At 37.5% G+C, this 19,196-nt stretch overlaps 1 protein-coding gene across 4 annotated transcripts in view; it reads right to left on the bottom strand.

Moving 5' to 3' along the window:
• The window catches only part of LOC122294862, a 28,956-nt gene extending 12,586 nt beyond the window's left edge, over positions 1-16,370 (bottom strand). For 2 of the 4 annotated variants that reach the window (XM_043103852.1, XM_043103850.1), the window contains exons 1-7: positions 16,278-16,370; positions 15,791-15,936; positions 15,587-15,663; positions 14,796-15,024; positions 14,252-14,722; positions 13,957-14,106; positions 13,651-13,734 (exon numbers count right to left, since the gene is read on the bottom strand). In XM_043103852.1, the coding sequence (XP_042959786.1) occupies positions 13,651-13,734; positions 13,957-14,106; positions 14,252-14,722; positions 14,796-14,871 (781 nt within the window). In that variant the 5' untranslated portion in view covers positions 14,872-15,024; positions 15,587-15,663; positions 15,791-15,936; positions 16,278-16,370. Of the gene's footprint in view, positions 1-13,650; positions 13,735-13,956; positions 14,107-14,251; positions 14,723-14,795; positions 15,025-15,586; positions 15,664-15,790; positions 16,052-16,277 lie in introns of those variants that run through there. The other 2 variants (XM_043103853.1, XM_043103851.1) reach the window with 2 other exon arrangements.
• Positions 16,371-19,196: the final 2,826 nt, after the last annotated feature.

Consider the following 19,196-nt stretch of genomic DNA (forward strand, 5'->3'; position numbering starts at 1 on the left):
CGTGGAAGATCATTTGTTTTTAAGAGGGATTGATCCAACCTATACAATATGGATTTTTCATGGAGAAGAGGATCCGATCCTAAATTCTACATTCTCTGAAGATGTAGATGATGATGCATCTCCTTCCAATCACTACATGGATGATGTCGATGAGATGTTAGATGACATTCGGCATGGGTCGTTCATGGATAATCCTTTAAGAATGATGGAAATGCCCACAACTTTGATGCCGGGTCCACCTCTGATGCTCCAACCAACTATAATTTCGAGGAGTTGGTTGCCGACGCCCAAAGGCCACTTTATCCTGGATGTAAGAAGTCCTCGAAGCTATCATTCATCGTCAAGTTGCTTCACATCAAGAGCATAGGTGGTTGGACCGTGAAGTCCTTTGACATGGTACTCAAGCTTCTGCATGCTGCATTTCCCGACGCTCTTTTCCCAGATTCATATAACGATGCTCGTCGCTTAGAGCGTGGCTTGGGCTTCAGTTATGACAAGATACATGTGTGCCCAAATGACTGTCTTGTTTTGGAAGGAAAATGCATCGTACAATCCATGCCCTAAATGTTCGGCATCTAGGTGGGTTGTAAGCACAAGTGAGCAACGAATGGTACCACAAAAGGTTCTTCGATACTTTCCACTGAAGCCGCGCTTGCAGAGGCTATTTATGTCAACAAAGACTGCCCGAGCCATGAGATGGCATGTCGATGCACGTGTTGACGATCCATCATGCATGCGACATCCAGCAGATTCAAAGGCATGGAAAGACTTTGATAACAAACATCTTGCCTTTTCCCAAGACCCTCGCAATGTTTGACTCGGTTTGGCGAGTGATGGGTTTAACCCATTCAATAACATGAGTAAGCCGTACAGTATATGGCCAGTACTACTTGTGCCTTACAACTTGCTCCCTTGGTCATGTATGAAAGATCCATACACCATCTTGTCGTTACTAATCCCTGGCCCTAAGTCACCAGGAAATGATATTGATGTGTTCTTGCGTCCTCTTGTTGATGAGTTGAAGGAACTATGGGAAGAGGGTATTCGGACGTTTGATGCGTACAGTGGGGAAATGTTTAGCTTACATGCAGCACTACTTTGGACTATCAATGACTTCCCCGCATACGCCAATCTTTCTGGGTGGAGCACAAAGGGCAAGATGGCTTGTCCTTCATGTAGAGAAGGCACAAATTCACAGTGGTTGGTATATGGGCAAAAGCATTGCTATATGGGCCATCGACGGTGGTTGCCACCTGATCATAGTTGGAGACGGAAAAAAAAATTCTTTCAATGGGTGCGAAGAGCATGGACTCCAACCATCAAGGGTCGAGGGAGAGGATTTGATAGAACAATTATGTGAGGTCTCCAACCATATCCAGTTTGGTAAAGCTAGTTCGAAGCGGAAGCGAACGCCCAATCAACTAAATTGGACCAAAAAATCTATCTTCTTTGAGCTTCAATATTGGTTAGACTTGGCCTTGAGACATAACCTTGATGTCATGCATATTGAGAAAAACATTTGCGATAGCGTTTTGGGAACATTGCTGAATATTGATGGAAAAACTAAGGACTCTCCCAATGCCCGCAGGGATATGGAAAATCTTGGAATAAGGAAGGAATTGCATTTACAACATGCTGGGGACCGAGTAAGTATGAGTCTTGGTTGCTACATGTTAAATTCCTACGAACGAAGGGTTTTCTGTGATTGGGTGTCAAAAGTGAAATTTCCTGATGGATTTGCATCGAACATCGCCCGTTGTGTGAACGCTAGTGATGGAAAGATCAGTGGAATGAAAAGCCATGACTGCCATGTCTTCTTGCAATCACTCTTGCCGGTTGTCATTGGTGGGTTTTTACGGTCTGATGTACGTCAAGCCTTAATAGATTTGAGCTCGTTTTTCAAAGAATTGTGTTCTTGAACTTTGAACTTATCAGTGTTGACATCTCTTCAGGCTAATATTCCCATCATTCTCTGCAAATTAGAAATGATATTCCCTCCAGCCTTTTTTGATATCATGGTGCACCTTGCCATTCACTTGCCAGATGAGGCATTTCTGGCAGGACCTGTGCAATACAGGTGGATGTACCATTTCGAAAGGTATCTCTGGAAGTTCAAGAGGTACGTTCGCAATAGAGCTCGGCCAGAGGGCTCAATTGCTGAGGCATATGTGCATATCGAGTGCCTGACATTTTGCTTAATGTACCTCCATAATATTGAAACTAAATACAATCGCGAGGAACGAAACATTGATGTTCGTAATGGCTCAACTGATAACGGAAATGAGCAAAGTTTATTTGTGTTCTCACAAAAGCTTAGACCTTTGGGAACAGCAAGATCCCACAAATTATCAGACACACTATTGGTCAATGCCCGATGGTATATACTTAATAATTGCTCGGAGATTGAGCAATACATTGAGGAAGTCAATCATCTATTACTTAAATACAAAACAATTATCTTACAACTATATCACTTATCTCATTCATGGTGAATGATCGTGTCACATATATGTACAGGGAGCACTATAAGAAGATCCAAGAAGAGCACGCTCAGAATATCGACCAAACGCACCAGAATCAATTCCCATCTTGGTTCAGATCACGAGTAAGATGATCAACCGTCTGCACTGCTGTACCTACTTCAATTCTCATTAAACACCTTTTGACTAATTCAGCGTATATATTCATATGTCTGGTAGATTCGAGAGCTTCGTTCAGTTAAGCCGGATGCGGTAACAGATGAGATATATGCCTTAGCATGTGGTCCAGATCCATGGGTCGCATCTTATGCCAGATGCATAATGAATGGTGTTCGCTTTCATACGAAAGAGAGGGAAAGGTATCGCCGCAGCCAAAACAGTGGGGTGGTCGTGCATGGCGAGCATCAGGGATCCCATGTTGACTTCTACGGTGTGTTACATGATATTTTGGAATTGCGCTACATGGGTTGGCGTTCGGTATATCTCTTTGAGTGCGCTTGGTATGACATTGGCGACCCGAGAAGGGGGATACGTGTTAGGGACAAAATGACCGTAGTCAATACTGCTAGGACATGGTATAAAGATCAACCTTTCGTCCTTGCCGACCAAGCAAATCAAGTCTTTTATCTCAATGATCCGATATTGGGGGGAAGTTGGCAGGTAGTCCAAAAATTGTCAAGTAGGAATGTTTACAACATTCCTGCAATAACAACTGTTGATGATGGGATTGACGATGATGATGCATCAGATGGTGACTCCAATGATGATGGTGACAACAACATTAACAATTATCCCCCTATTCTCCAGAGTGGGTCAGCCATGGCCGAGCCATTAAATCGAGACGATGTAGACCATTTGCCTGTTGATCCAACTTCCATATTCCATGGAGAACCAATACCAGAAGTTGATGATGATGTATTCATTGATGATGAACTACATGACGATGACTTGAGACTGGATGATGTAGGTGTCGATGGTAACTCTGACAGCGAGGCCGAGTATGAGCTGAATGAGGAGGAGGGAGAAGAGTTTTAATTCCAGCCCCAGCTTGTTTTTGTGCATTCCAAGTTTTCCGATGGACTTCATCGGTGTAGTTATTGAAATCACTATATGTAACTTAATATTATTCAGACTCGTAAAACAAGCTACGCCTCCTTATGTGTGATGACAATTTGGGATGCTTTTCCATTCATTCAAGCATATATTTAGTAGCTTTTAGAGTCATAAAGTATACTCATTCAACAACCCCAGATTTTCTTTAGATAGCATTATGTGGAAGTCATTAACTCCACATAACAACAAAATATTAGAGTCATTAGTTCACCTCTGAAAATCTGAAGAAGACTACTGGTTAGAGTTTCTTAAAACAATCTCAGGGATTAGGATTTAGGTATGTACAAACTGGCCACACAAGTTTCATGAGCAATAATTTAGTTTTTATAAAAATTACCAACCATGTGGAACCTCCAAGGGTGTTGCATATAAAGGTTGAGTAATTTCTTACAACTGCTAGCTTTTTTGTAATAATTTATAACTTGGTTTAGAAGTCTACAGCTGGTACAAAATTTGTTTATAATGTTGCTCATTTCTGAAAAATTCCTGTCTTTGTGTACACATTTCAGAAAATCTGTACACAAAGTGTTCTACAAACCCCTACAAGGGGCGTGTAATAGCATGTAAAACATTGTGGCTCGACTACTCTGGCCATGATGGAAAACTCTCCATTTTACAGTATTGGAGGATCAGCATATAACTGGTTGAGACGAGCAATATGCTGGTCAATTGGTTACTTAGTGATGTATTCAGTAGGAATACAGTGAGTTGGTTGCCTCTTCTATAGCTTGCAACAACCCTGGATTACATGTTCTGGTTTTCACTTGTGCAGGATTAGGATCACTACTGTAAACCCAGAGTTATAAAAATTCGTGATAATGAACCTGTCGGTTCAAGAATGGAGGAGCTGCCAACTGAATTATTGCTGGGGATGAAGAAAAGCTTAGTCCCTGGTTCTTCAATAATCAGGATAGTATCCATTTTTCTCTCTTCTCTCTCTCTTTCACTCTGGCATTTCTATTAATCAGGTGTATATTTCCTTTTTGTTCAGGAACAAGTTGGGGCATGGTTTAGCCATCCAAGAAGTTTTCCCAATATAATAATGGGAAAGTTTGGTGGTGGTGTTGGGATGGTTCTGAAAGAGTGGAGAAAGATCAGCCTATGACAATACCCATGTGGGAGTAGTGTCAAAATCGAAAATTTGATGCAAGAATATGAATACAAGCCCCTGCTTCCAGGAAATTAAAGTGCCGATAGACCCACAAATTATCTCATTCATATTGGAACCAACATGATAAAGATATGTTGACTGAATTTTGGCACATAATTCAGTAACAAAAAGAACTTAACAGAAACAGTTTATCGTGTGACTTGATATCACAGTTTGCACTTTTAAAAATAAGCAAATATTCACATTCAATTAAACATGTTTGCACCCAGTTGATATGTAACAAAAGGGAGTATTCAACTGTGGTGTATAATTATGAGCCTGAGATTCAAAACTGGGTGCCCACAGAGGCTATTATAACTGTTGAGTAAATTTGAGTGGAATAGATATGGTATTCAAAAATAGCATTGTTTAATATTGATGGTATTATTGTTGACATAATTTCCCTAAGTGCAACTGATGTTGTCGGTTCAAGGATTCAAAACAGGAACAATTTGGTAAGTTATTCCTGAAATAATGTTGGCCCTGAGTAGGATGTATATTTTGTGCATATAAAATATAACAAAACTTTACTAATTGGAGTATTTAATTGACATTGCAGTGTAAGGGTAAGATCAGGACCCAAAAAACTGGTAATATGTAAGGGGCGGGAGAAGAAGTACAAGGGCGGGATAGTCAATTTTCAGATGGGAAAAGGCGTCATTTGTTTGAGGGTGAGGATCTGCCTGACAAGCTGCCAAAGTAAGATATTTGGGGACAGCTGGCGCACAATCCTACTTCAGAACATAGTCTTATTTACAGTTCTGAGTTGCATCATATCTACTTCAGTTACGCACTACACACTTTGAACTCCAAGAATATCCAGAGTTTACAAGCTACTGTGGCCTTCCCTGCAACTCAAGGGAATCCAGCTCTACCATCAGGTTTGGTGAAGAATGATTTGCAAGCACCTGCTTCTTCTCTTTCTACTTCAGTTTTCATTTTCTTTGCACATCTACTTCATGGTATATACTTTCAGAAAATCAGTTTCTCGATCAAGGTGTCCAAGCATTTAGCTTCATAGCCATCCTGGACCTTATTGTGCCTTACTAATGTAAAAGTGGATATCCTATTACACAAGCTTCTACTTTATTCCATGGTTTGTAATTTTTGACATAATTTGATGCACCAGTTTAGGTGACTTAACAACTTTGATGTTGGTTACAGTTTGCCACCTGATCATTTCTTCTACCTAGGATATCATGAGAATAGCAGTTTAAGTCAAGAATCAATCTTGCATAATGGCTGACTTCTGTCCAAGCATTTGCTGGAGTTCACTTTTAGTATAGACTCTTTTGACTATACTACACCTCCAGCTTACTTATCTATCACCTCTGTCTGAGGCTTTCCTGATGGAACTACTTCTATTTGCAAACATGCTGGATTTTGGAAACATGTTGCAATAATGGAGAATGCATAATCTTTATCCTGCATTTTGAGTTGCAGAGGTATACTGCAATGAGTTGCATTAGGAAGGTGTGGTATCACAAGTCTGTGCTTTCATCTAAATGCATAATATATTGTCTTAACCACAAATTAATGGTTAGGGATGTTAGAATACTTGCTATTAATACATAGTCACTTTTTCATAGCTACCACTTGATTACAGCTTAAGTACTAAAACATAATCACATCCTTACTACATGGTTGCATGTTTAGAAAACACAGGTTGGCATGAACTATCTTACAACTGCTAACAAACTGGATGTGCCAACTTTTATCCCATTCACAACTATCTGATGTAGATTTTTCAGTCTTGCAGAAACTTGACATTTATTCATTTACTGTTTTCAGAGATATCACTTTGTATGGGTCAATTAATTATAATAATTGGAGGAAATCCATGTTTTGGCCATTGATTTAACATTTGTTTTAGTTTTTTAACATAATTACTGAGATTATAAGTCCATGCATGTAGAAAATAGGTAAGTGAAGGTTTAGATGTGACATAGACAAATTTACAGTAAAATATTCACATAGTAAGGGTAGAGGCACTAAGTCTATGAGAGTAGCAGTATTTTCAGAAATCTGATTTTAACACAAGCAGGTAGCCTTGGAGTATCCAAAAATATTTATTGTCCTTCATCAAAAGTAACACCTGCATGTCTTCTACAAACCCCTGAGTTGCAATATGGGTTCCTTTCTCAGCTGGAAACAAAGGAAGTAAGATAAAATGTGGGTAATAAAATGAACCCATAATATCATTGATGTCCAGAGGCATTAGGTAGGTGGTGTGGGTTCAGTATGCTTACAATTAGGCAAATATTATGGCAAAATAATAATGTGTATTGGCATGAACTATGCAATAGTAGACCGGGATCAAATTAAATAGCATGTATTCAGAAGTGGTTTTTACATATCCTTTGCAATAACACAACTGATATTACAACTGATTAATAAGATGCAAAGGCAATGAGGGTGAGGACAGTGAAGTTTCGGGGGGGCCGAGTCCCACACGGTGCAGCTGTCATTGCTAGCAGCTTAGAAGCAGAAGTGTTGCCGCCGAGAACCACACTGCGGGACGAGCCAGATTCAAACGAATCAACGCAGGATGTTGGAGGTGCGGGGGCACAAGAGGCTTTGGTTTTAGCAGACATTGGACAGGGGCAGCAAGAAAATGGTATGTAATGCAACTAACCCAGAATTTCTTAGAGCGTGGCGATATTTGATGTGTTGGCAATAAATATTGTGTACACCTTTTTAATTATATTTTCCTGCTGGCTGTATGAATAGTAAAGTGATTTGGTTTGTCTGAATCTTGTTGATGAGTTGATGTAGATCGACCTAGCAAGAAACGGGGAAGATCGGTAAGATCCCTCTAGTTATACAAGAAGGTCATCGCGGGCCATCATGTGAGAATGCATCAATATTCACGGGCCGATTGACATGGATTATTAAGGTACATGCCGACATGAGGCATGCTAGTTGGAGTTTAGTACCCGAAGACGAAAAGCAAGAGCTCATTGACCGTGTTAGGGTACTTTTTTACTTTGTACTAAATCAGACACACTAGTTAAATATGTCCATGATTAGTCATATGTCATGATTACACACTAATTGAATACAAAAATTTGTATTGATGTTGTAAAATTATATGCAGGCAGATTTTGTTCTAGATTGGTCGAGAGACAACCATCGTGAGATGGTTGTGTCACATTTGGGCGATAAGTATAATGCATATCATTATACACTACACAAAGTGTATTTGAAATATGCATCACACGAAGAGGCCCTACGGGGTGGGACGGACATGGTCTCCAAACCGGTATGGGAAAAGCTATGTGAACGGTGGGCAAGTCCAACATTCAAGGTAAATATTGTAGAATAGTATTGTCTAGGTAACAATATCCAAATATACACTAACCAAATTTTGTACATAGCCAGAAATATTTGTAGTTAGAAGTAAATCCTAATCAGCTTCAATTTTTGATCCATAAGTATAAATGAGGGAAAGTCATTCTAACTAATGACTTTGTCAATTTTATGGGACATCATTGCAGGAGAAGTCCAAAATAAACAGTTCAAATAGGAAAAAACTCAAAGTCAAACATACCGGTGGGCGTAAGTCCTTTATAAGGATATTAGAGGAGAAGGTTAGTGTGGTTTGTGATTGGGGGTATAAGTCTTAAAGTTCAGTATAATTCAGATCACGTCACCTGTTTCTTGTGTGTGTTCGAGGGCATTGGCGCTGGATATGATAGCATTTTACAAAGAAACACATTGGTCAACACAGAAAGGTCAATTCATCAATGCAGATACTAAACACAAATATGTAAGACCCCTTCCTAATGCACTTTTGACATACCAAGTGCATTAGTGTAAAACAGTAATGCTGATTTTACCCCATTACAAATTAATTCTTTCAGAATTTAATGGTCGAGAGGTTAGCTGAGAAAGATAGTGAGGAGGATGTAGTCGAAGCAGCTGAGAGCATCTTCAAAGAAGTGTTGGGACAAAGATTTGGTTATGCTCAAGGGATGGGGCATATGGTGATTCCGGACCCCTATCCTGCAATGAAGAATAGTCGAGCATTTATTCGTCTAGCGGAGGAGAATCAACGCCACAAGAGTGAGGCTGAAATGTACAAGAGCAAGCTAGATCAAATGATGGGTGATATTGCTGCATTGAGGCAGAATTTTTCTGAGCATGACAAACTGTTAATGAGCTATCGCCAAAGTGAATTAGAGAGAGTAAGTGAGTCTCATAGAGAGACTCATGAAGATGCTTAGGCAGAAAACAGTCTAGGATATTTTTTGTGAAGGGTAGGTGGTGGGGGTTTTTTGTGTATAATGTTACAATTATGGCTTGCTAAATCCAATTGCCATGGACGTATGTTTATAAGTAGTTATAATTTTGGTAGTTGTTTTGTATAGTTAGGGTGGGTATGTATAAGACAGTTGTGGGAAGTTCAGTAATCGAAGGGTTTAGGATCTGCCACATTTTGTATTCAGTATTGACTTGTTGGGGGTGCAGTAATAGTCACTTTTGGAATTGACTACATGGACATTCACAAGGTTATGTCCATGTGGAAAGGGTAAGTTCTGCATGAATTTAAGTAATTTTATATGAAAACATGGATTTCTGAGTAACATTTATTGTGAATACTGAAACTGCTAATTGTTATATATTGACAGGGAAACTTTTAACAGGTTGGGGAAAAGCTCAGCTGAAGCATATGGATCAGTGAATGTAGAGCAGGAGTTGGTGGAGATCTCAGAGCAGTTTTAGATTCACAAGAATCTTCAAGGCTGTATGCAAATTCAAACTCAGTATGTGTCTTGAGCTATTGAAATCACTTACGATTTTTAGTCACTCAAGGAAAAGTCTCCAATAACCTATTCTATATCACACACATAGGCAACCAACTGTTTCATCACGTTTGCTCAGTTAAATTGTTTAGGTATGTTAGATTAGCTAGATAACCTACACACTAAGTAGCTTTGGTAGGTTAAACAACAAATTTTCTAACTTAGGATAGATTTCCATCAGAATATCTGTGAGTGGTGATTGGTTAGGACCATTTTATGAGAAAACAGTTTGTATACTAATCTAGAGAATTATGTTGCATGGTACCAACTTGTAAAAATTATGTTTCTAACTTAGGATAGATTTCCATCAGAATATCTGTGAGTGGTGATTGGTTAGGACCATTTTATGAGAAAACAGTTTGTATACTAATCTAGAGAATTATGTTGCATGGTACCAACTTGTAAAAATTTACAGACAAAAATTCCTGCAGGTATTACAGTATTTTGAGAGTATCCAAAAGAGAGTTGTGTTTCTGATAGAATAGTGACAATAAATATTTACAAGTTGGAGCATGAGTGGATTTTAAATATAGTAAACTTCAATTACATGTCAGCAAACTAGGGGGTATAACAATCAATGTCAAACAGATATCATAGTATGAACTGTGAGAATCTGAATGTAATTTAGAATTACTGGGAGAAATTCAAAATGGAATCAGCTACCCATTCTATAGCAAGTATATATTCCCACAGTTCATAACACTGTAAGTCCTTTATTAAAAAGATATGATATGCCACGACAAGTTAAAAGAAATTCAATACTCTTTCTCTGAGAAAAAAGGGAATCATATAGTTGATTGTACTAATAGTTTTGGTCCCAGATTTTTCCACTGACAGTGTGATATTTGCATGGATGAGGCATTAGCAAACTTAAATCTACTAATATGCAATCTGGACCTGCAATAGCAGGGGGCATATAATTGGTAGTAGCTTCCAAATGTTTATCCCAGGGGAATAGATATTGTTTGATGTTGACATTGACCGAGTTGTGCATTTAGAGTCAAGAAAACTAAATACACAACTTGTTATATAATATGATTGGCAAGAGTAGAAGCATTAGAATTAATATTTCTGGTATGCTTCTATAATTTGAATACTATAGAAGCTCCCCCACCTTGATGATTTAGTCATGTAGTTTAACCCATTAAGTCCATCTGTAAAGATTGACAGATTTTGCTGTTTTACACTTTCAGGAGCAATTTGCCACCAAGCTATGTGGATTCATATTGGTAAATCTGAATGTCTTGAGAAGACATCCAAAGCAACCTGTTCTACATGAATGCTCATTTAATCTGTCTTTTTTCCTGCTCTGCACTTATCCCATTGTCTGTACTTGGATAGTGTGCTTACAAACGTGTTAGTTAAGTTCATGGACTTCAAGTAAACACCCTTATTCAATGAATGTATGAGATTTTATGTATCATAGGTGTAAGAACAATGTTGGCAGATTTGTACTAGTTGTTGGTGGTTATGTATGTAAGTTGACAGATTATTAACCCACAGTATATACAATCTGTTGTTGATATTTTGACTGGGTAGCCCTTCCTTTACACCAAATTGTTGTTCATGTATATTGTTGGAATAAGTCAGCTGTTGTTGAATAACAGGTTATATATGCATCAACTGCCTATATCCAAGAAGTATACTGCATCCTAAGAACTATAGTTCTCATTTTGAACTATATATATAGTTCAAAAACAGGTTATATATGCATCCTAATAACTGCTACATGTGACTAGAAATCTGGACATTTATAGTGCGTCCAGTTGGTGACAAAACAGATTTTGGGTAAAATACCCATGTCCTCTAAACCATTTTTCATGGTAAAAAGTATACTGCCAACCTAATTTTATACGTGGGAAAAAGTTATACCAAATGTTGCAATTGGACTACCACAAATATTAAACAATATTGCAATTGGTCTAAAATAGGATTTCCACCACCACATTTCACAATCAATAAACGTTTCCCACCAAATGGAATTAGAACCCAGTGGCGTTTTTCCACCACTTTAACACGCAGCCTAAAACTTATTCTCAGGATCACAACAATCCCATGTTTAGCCGCTTGTGAAGAACGAATATAATGGAAAAAATTCTTTACCCACAATTAGCAGTCACGGGTATAATAATAGTGCCAAAGTGTAAACCATATTTGCCACCAAAATAAACCATCCCAAAAAGCTCTATAGCCAAGAAGTGTTGGATGTGGAAACACTTTAACCCACTAAACTGTCCACTGCATGATGGATGGCTATAGAGTTTTTCCCGAGTACTGATTCCATGCATATAGGATTTCTTCCACCAAAAGTTTTCAACCCAATTTTTACTATAGCCAAGACGTAGTGGATGGGAAAAAATTTTATATCACTTAATTATCCACAGAGTTATTTGTGGATAAAAGACATTACTGAGTTGTGCTCGCATGGAAAAAAGCTCTGATTGCACTACACAAGAGCTATTGGCAACATAGTTTCCCACGGAGGAAACTACCTTTTCACACTATTAGTTTTCATGGAATAAACTTAGTTTTTGCCACGAAATGAGGTAATGGTGGGTAACTTATCTATGCTCATGAAGTATATGCAACGAAGGAGCCACCAGAGGAATTGGTGGGATTAATTTTTATCTCATGAATCTATTACTTATTCCCACCAAGACCCTTCACGGCAAAAACTCCAATTTGTTGTAGTGAGAAAAGAAAAGAAAAGATAACATGATTGCTAGGCTTCATGAGATCAACGTAGTTGATGTAGAACAATCATAACTTATAATCCCCCACATCAGGTGAAAGCAATCTTGATGGCCTTGGAAACCTTTGTTCTACAATTTCATTTTAACAAATATCTTTAAGTTCCATTAATGTTTATTATGTCAAAACAATTAAGGAATCCATTTCACTAAACCTAAATGTGAGACCTCCTAGTCAAGCCAATTTTACTAGATGGGTGTGACATGAGTACATCTCAGTCGAGTGAAAATTAGACAGAGTCTGGTCAACATTGGCGCAAGCGAAAATTGCGAGAATCACAATTTTAATTGACTTTAAAGTCTTGGAATGACCAAAATAAACTCTTAAGTATATATAATATAGATAGATATGCACATAATACTATATATGGTTGAGAGAGATGACAACAGGTCATATATATATATATATATATTATCTTCCTCGAAAGATCAAAGCCTATTGATGATGCGCATTGAGCCCCAATACACTTCTACATGCAATAGTTTAGGTTTTTCTTCGTACCAACTAGAAAAAATCCCACAACCAGCTCCATTTTGAAGTTGAAAATGATTTTTTCTTGAATGTAATCCATATATATAGAAAAGGACCAAATTGGTTCTAAAGCCATAGTTAGCGGTGCATGGTAAGTGAAGAGTTCTTTTTCTTTTCTTGACTTGAGATTGGTTTTACTATTTGAAATTTTTTTGAAGTAGGTTTTCACTTCGTTACAAAACCTTTGTGTAATTGGTCGCTTTACTACATTAAATTTTAGTTTTGATGTGTGTGGTATTCCATTGATAATTGACTTATGTAATTAAATTGGTCATATTGTGACTGGGAATGAATTAAACTTGGTTTTATTTGTTACTAGCTAGCTAGGGGCCTAATCCAAATGAGTTTTGCTACATACAAGTACAGTCGCGCACTAATCTGTGTACCAATACTGATTTATTCATACTTAAAATTTAAATTAATACTGTTTTCAATAAAATCTACTTTTTGACCAATCACATCACATTGGTGCACATATTAGTGCACAATTGTGCTTGCAACTATATCTTTCCAATCCAAATATTTCGCCATAAAATTCAAATATTTTCATAAGTTCAAGTTTTGTGGATAAATGATGACGTGACATGGAATTCGAGCTCCGATCTAAAGTTCGTACCTCTATATTTTGTTCTCCTTGGCTAGCTGTGTCAAGTTTGGTGTAAATTGAAAAATAGGTTTACCATTACCCGTTTTCTTTGTTGAGGAGGTCATTATTCCGACAGAAAAAGGAAACCTCCCGAGCTAGCTAGCTTTGATTGACGTCGTCACAAGTGAAAAACTTTAGGGGAAAGAAATTAAGTTTAGGCATTAACGTATGTACCTGATCCGATACTTCTTTCTTGATCATTTTGATTAATATCCAAACGTATTTGATCGGTAGCACCAGCAGATGAAATGTGTACACCTTACCAAAAATAAGAGGAAAATAAATATCAATTGATATATGTACTATTTTTATTTTTAAGAAAATAAAAGGAGATCATGTGTTTAATTATTATCGTTTGTAATGTTACTTCAATTTTTATTTTAACAGAGTAAAATTTACTATTTAGGCTAAATCAATTACCTATGAAAAAAAGAACATTTTTAATTAATGAAAAGCCAAGAGGAAAAGAGTGGGACTAACTGTGATTGTAGATCCAACGCTTGAGCCAGTTTATCCTCGCGAATTGGCTACTCGTCATGACCACAGTCAGTGCTTGCAGAGGGGAGAAATATTCTCCGTGGAAGGCAAAAGCCCAAGAAGGACAACGCTTAATTAAATGCAAGGCGAGATCTTTTGTTGTTGTAACGTAGGTGCATGCGTACATACATAAAACAATAAATAAAAAAGGGAATTAATTAAATTACATTTCCCAATTAATATATCCGATCATCGGAAAATGAATGGTTAGACGAGTGTAGAGTAGAGCACTTATTACCTAAATCTCTGGCATGGATGGCATAGGTAAGAAGTTTAGCACCCTGCTCAGCTTTTTCTGCCTCTAGTTCTTCCGACGGAGTTAGAGAATAGAGATAGCGAGCCAATTCTTTATGTCCCATGGCCATAGTGCTAACAACTGGAAGCTCGTTCAAAGCAGATCTGAAGCTAACCAAGCTCCTGTTCTTTGTAATAAGGCATTCTACCATCCGGTAATTCCCACTAATAATTGCCTCATGTAGAGCTGTATTGCCGGCATTGTCTTTCATTGCCAAGTCTTGTTCCGAAATCATATTCAGCAACTCCTCCACTATATGTTCCTGTTCAGAAGCAACAGCTAAGTGAAGAACCGTCCCTCCCGTAACTGTGATTCTCGCTCTCAAAGCATCGGGGTGGGACTCTAGGAAATATCTGGTAGAGTTCCAATCACCTCTTCGAACATCCTCCACTAAGTCCACGTAATTAATCCTCCCTGCCATGCATATGTGATCAATAATGTTTGTGCATGTTGAGAGAGAGAGAGAGAGAGAGAGAGAGAGAGAGACCTGTCCGGTTGTCTACAGAGTCTTCTTCCTCAACTACCTGATAAGGTGCTGTAGTCCTTGTTGGGTACTTGTCCATGTCCACTGCTGGAGATATTTGATAAACCAAGTGACACGGGTTGTTTGAAGAGTTTCCTTCCCAGATATCTTATTAGCTCCAAAATCCTGGTTGGCGAGTCGGAATCTCCTTGCTTAACGGCTCATGTGGTAGATAGCTATTAGCTAGTCTGGCCTACCACAGTTGAATGAACGTTTTAGCCAACATTTCCCAAGCAATTTTGGCGGAAATAGTTTTTTTTTTTTTTTTTTTTGAGATAGTACATATATGTCCATCATTATTGATCTTCCTACAAGCCTCGATTAAATCTGTTTCAACTTTCAACAATGTCCCAAAAACCTTGACCCGATAGATAGTTTTTTATCTGGACATGAATGCAGCCCGCGTACGTATTATTATTTCTAAGAAGTTGAAGAGGAAAAATGTTTGTTTCTTTATTGTCTATCAAGTTATGAAGTACATATGTCAGTCCAAACTCGTAACAGGAAGAGACATGCATGCTAGTGCTCATGTGATATATTTCATTTTTTGAATGAAGAATTTAATTACATTTGAGTATAAATTTTATCTCATCTTATCATTATGACTTCTTCTAAATTTTTATTACTGGCGAACGATTGATTAACAAAGATAGTTAATATAATTGGCCCACATAAAAGAAAAATAAATTTTTGTGATTAATTTATTACAAAAAAAAAAAAACTATTCACTAGTCATTTTATGAAGAACAACTTACCTGTTATTTGTCCAGCATCAGTACTTTATCTGACCGAGTGGCTGACACGTCAAATATTAAAGGGCCGCGTGAAACATCTGGTCCAAGCACTCAATCATGTAAACGAAAATGAAAAATGATATGATCAATGTACAGTAAGAAAGTTGTGAGTGCTCCTCTTTTATTCTACCCAATTTATCTAAACGGGATGGAGATTGTGCTTACTGAGGTGGTGTTTGAAGGGATGCTCGATCTTGCTGTAGTCAGAGAAGTTAACAGTACAGCAGTGAATTGTTCATGGTATGGTCAAGTAATCGAAGACATCAAGAAAGTTCTCAGAAACAGACCATGATGGAAGTTGCAGTACACTCCTAGAGAGGGGAACAAAGTAACTCATCCGTTAGCAAAGCTTGCCTTAAAATGTGAGAGTGAGAGAGTATGAGTTAAAAGAAGGTCCTTCTTGTATTCAGTCTTGAAAAATATGATAAATACACAATACTTTTCATAATATATTTCACAATCAAGTTCTAAAATAAAAGATATTATTATAAAATACCATATAAAAGTAATACTATTTTACAAAAATACTCTCATTTTAGATCATGCGTTGTGAAAAGTTTTATGATGAATGTTATGTGTATCATTGCTCGGAAAAAAAAGAAAAAAAAAAAAGAATGGGGAAGGGTAGGGGAAGCTGGAGGGATGGATGTACTTGTTGTCTTCCACACTGCAGTAGAGGTACTCTATCGCAAACTGCTGCCCGTGAACCATCAATTAAGGAAGATGGTCATTGGTCACATACCCACCGCAATTTATTGAAGGTACCATATTGAACAAGTCTGTCATTTTATAACGATCAACTTTATCGTTTTGTCCAGGATAATAAAGTCGTGATATATTCAATATTGCACAGTGATAGAGTTACGAGTGGACCTCTTTAATTTATCCTTATCCTTATCCTTCATGCGTTTTATTTAGTTTTTGGTGGTCACAGTGCTCGTACTTTTGTTAATGCGCTGCTTTAGTCATGATGTGCTATGTCGTAATTTCATGTGGTCAGCAACCTGTGAAGAAAACAGACAAAAGTAGCTACAACATGTGTTATAAAAATGGAAAAAATAGTATTAATTTGTTATAAAACTTGAGAGAGAGATAGAGCTCAGAGAAGTTATAAAACTTATGAATTTCTTAAATAATTCAACGATATATATAGGCGTACAAAGGGGACTATGCTAGCTCACTATGCTAGTACTATGCACTATACATATGTCGGCCAATTCACTATGTTAGTACTATGCTAGCACTATGCACTATGCATTTGATAGCTAGTTCAAGGTGGTCATACAATTTATTTTACAACAATGTTATTTTACAACACTCCCCCTTTGGATGACCACATATAATGAATATGCCTCGTTAAAACCTTGCCAAGGAAAAACCCTGTGGGAAAAAACCAATGGCGAAGGAAAAAGAGTATAATATTCATGTGTACCGTAAAATGCTTTAAGATTGCCTCATTAAAACCTTGCAAAGGAAAACCTAGTGGGAAAAAACCTTAGCGAAGGAAAAAGAGTACAATCAGTATAAGTCTTCAAGACATTACTCCCCCTGAAAAGTGCATGATAAAAGGTCTTCAAGTCTTCGCATTCCAATGTTCTGCACAATCTTCTTAAATGTTGCAGTTGGTAATGCTTTTGTGAATAAATCTGTCAGATTATCACTTGATCGTATCTGCTTGATTTTAATTTCACATTTCTCTTGAAGTTCATGAGTATAAAAGAATTTAGGTGAAATATGTTTGGTTCTATCACTTTTGATATATCCTCCTCTAATTTGAGTAATACAAGCAGCATTATCTTCGTATAAAGTTGTTGGACTATCATTAATCACTTGAAGACCACACTTTTCTTGAATATGTTGGATCATTGATCTTAGCCAAATACATTCTCGACTTGCTTCATGAATTGCAATGATCTCTCTATGTGGATCTGAAAGATAACCTGCATCTGCATATCCAACTAATTGTGGACTTGAACCATGTTGATAAAATAATCTCATATCAACCGTACCTCGAAGGTATCGAAGGATATGTTTAATGTCATTCCAATGTCTTCGAGTTGGTGTGGAACTATATTTTGCAAGTAAATTAACTGAAAATGCAATATCAGGCCGAGTGCAATTTGCAAGATACATCAGGGCTCCAATTGCACTGAGATAAGGTATTTCAGAACCAATAATTTCTTCATTGTCTTCACAAGGACGAAATGGATCCTTCTGCACATCAAGTGATCGAACAACCATTGGAGTACTAAGGGGATGAGCTTTGTCCATGTAAAAGTGTTTCAAGACTTTCTCTGTATAATTTGACTGATGAATGAGAATTCCATTTAGCAAATGCTCGAGCTGCATGCCGAGACAAAATTTCGTTTTGCCAAGATCCTTCATTTCAAATTCATTCTTTAAGTATGTAGCGGTTCTTCTGATCTCTTTAGGAGTTCCAACAAGATTTAGACCATCAACATAAACCGCAATAATAACAAATCTGGAGTCTGATTTCTTAATAAAAACACATGGGCATATTGGATTATTCTCAAATCCTTCTTTCAATAGATATTCGCTAAGGCGTTTATACCACATGCGTCCGGATTGCTTTAACCAATATAAAGATCTTTGAAACTTAATAGAATACATAATTCTGGATGTACTTAGATTAGAAGCTTCATGCATTTTATATCTTTTAGGGATTTTCATATATATGTCATGATCTAATGATCCATATAAATATGCAGTGACCACATCCATCAATTGCATATTCAATCTTTTTATAACTGCCAAACTGATCAAATATCTGAATGTGATTGCATCCATAACAGGAGAGTATGTTTCCTCATAATCACGGTTTCTGCAGGAAACCTTGTGCAACAAGTCGTGCTTTATATCGCATAATTTCATTGCTTTCATTACGCTTACGTATAAATACCCATTTATATCCAACAGGCATTACACCCTTTGGTGTTTGTATAATTGGTCCAAAGACCTCTCGCTTTGCTAGCGAGTTTAATTCAGCTTTAATAGCTGATTTCCATTTTGGTCAGTCATCTCTACGTCGACATTCTTCGACAGTTCTTGGCTCAATTTCTTCATTACTTCTGGTAATGTCAAGAGCCATTTTATATGAAAATATGTTGTCGACAACAGTTTTATTTCTATTCAAAATTTCTCTTGTACTCATGAAATGTATCGAGATCTCGTTATTTTCAGGTACCTGTCCCTCTTCAAGGGAAGACATTTCATGAAATACCTCTTCAGGAGGTTCTTTCTCAGGAGATTTACTCTCTTCAGGAGCATCAATTACTCTTATGGCCTGTGTTGGTATGGACTCTTCAGGAGTACCAAATTCATTTTGTATTTTCCTCTTCCGAGGAATTTTGTCCTTAGCACCAATAGGCCGTCCACGCTTCAGGCGTATCTTAGACTCGCCTATTGCTATTTTGACAACTTGTCCTTCAGGGACTGCAATCCTTGCTGGAACATTAACAGCAGGAATATATGATTTTACCACACCTTTAGTGTCAGTAAATACATCCGGTAATTAGTTTGCAACACTTTGCAAATGAATAATCTTTTGAAC

Source organism: Carya illinoinensis, chromosome 14 (genome assembly GCF_018687715.1).
Source record: "Carya illinoinensis cultivar Pawnee chromosome 14, C.illinoinensisPawnee_v1, whole genome shotgun sequence".
Classification (NCBI taxonomy): Eukaryota; Viridiplantae; Streptophyta; class Magnoliopsida; order Fagales; family Juglandaceae; genus Carya; species Carya illinoinensis.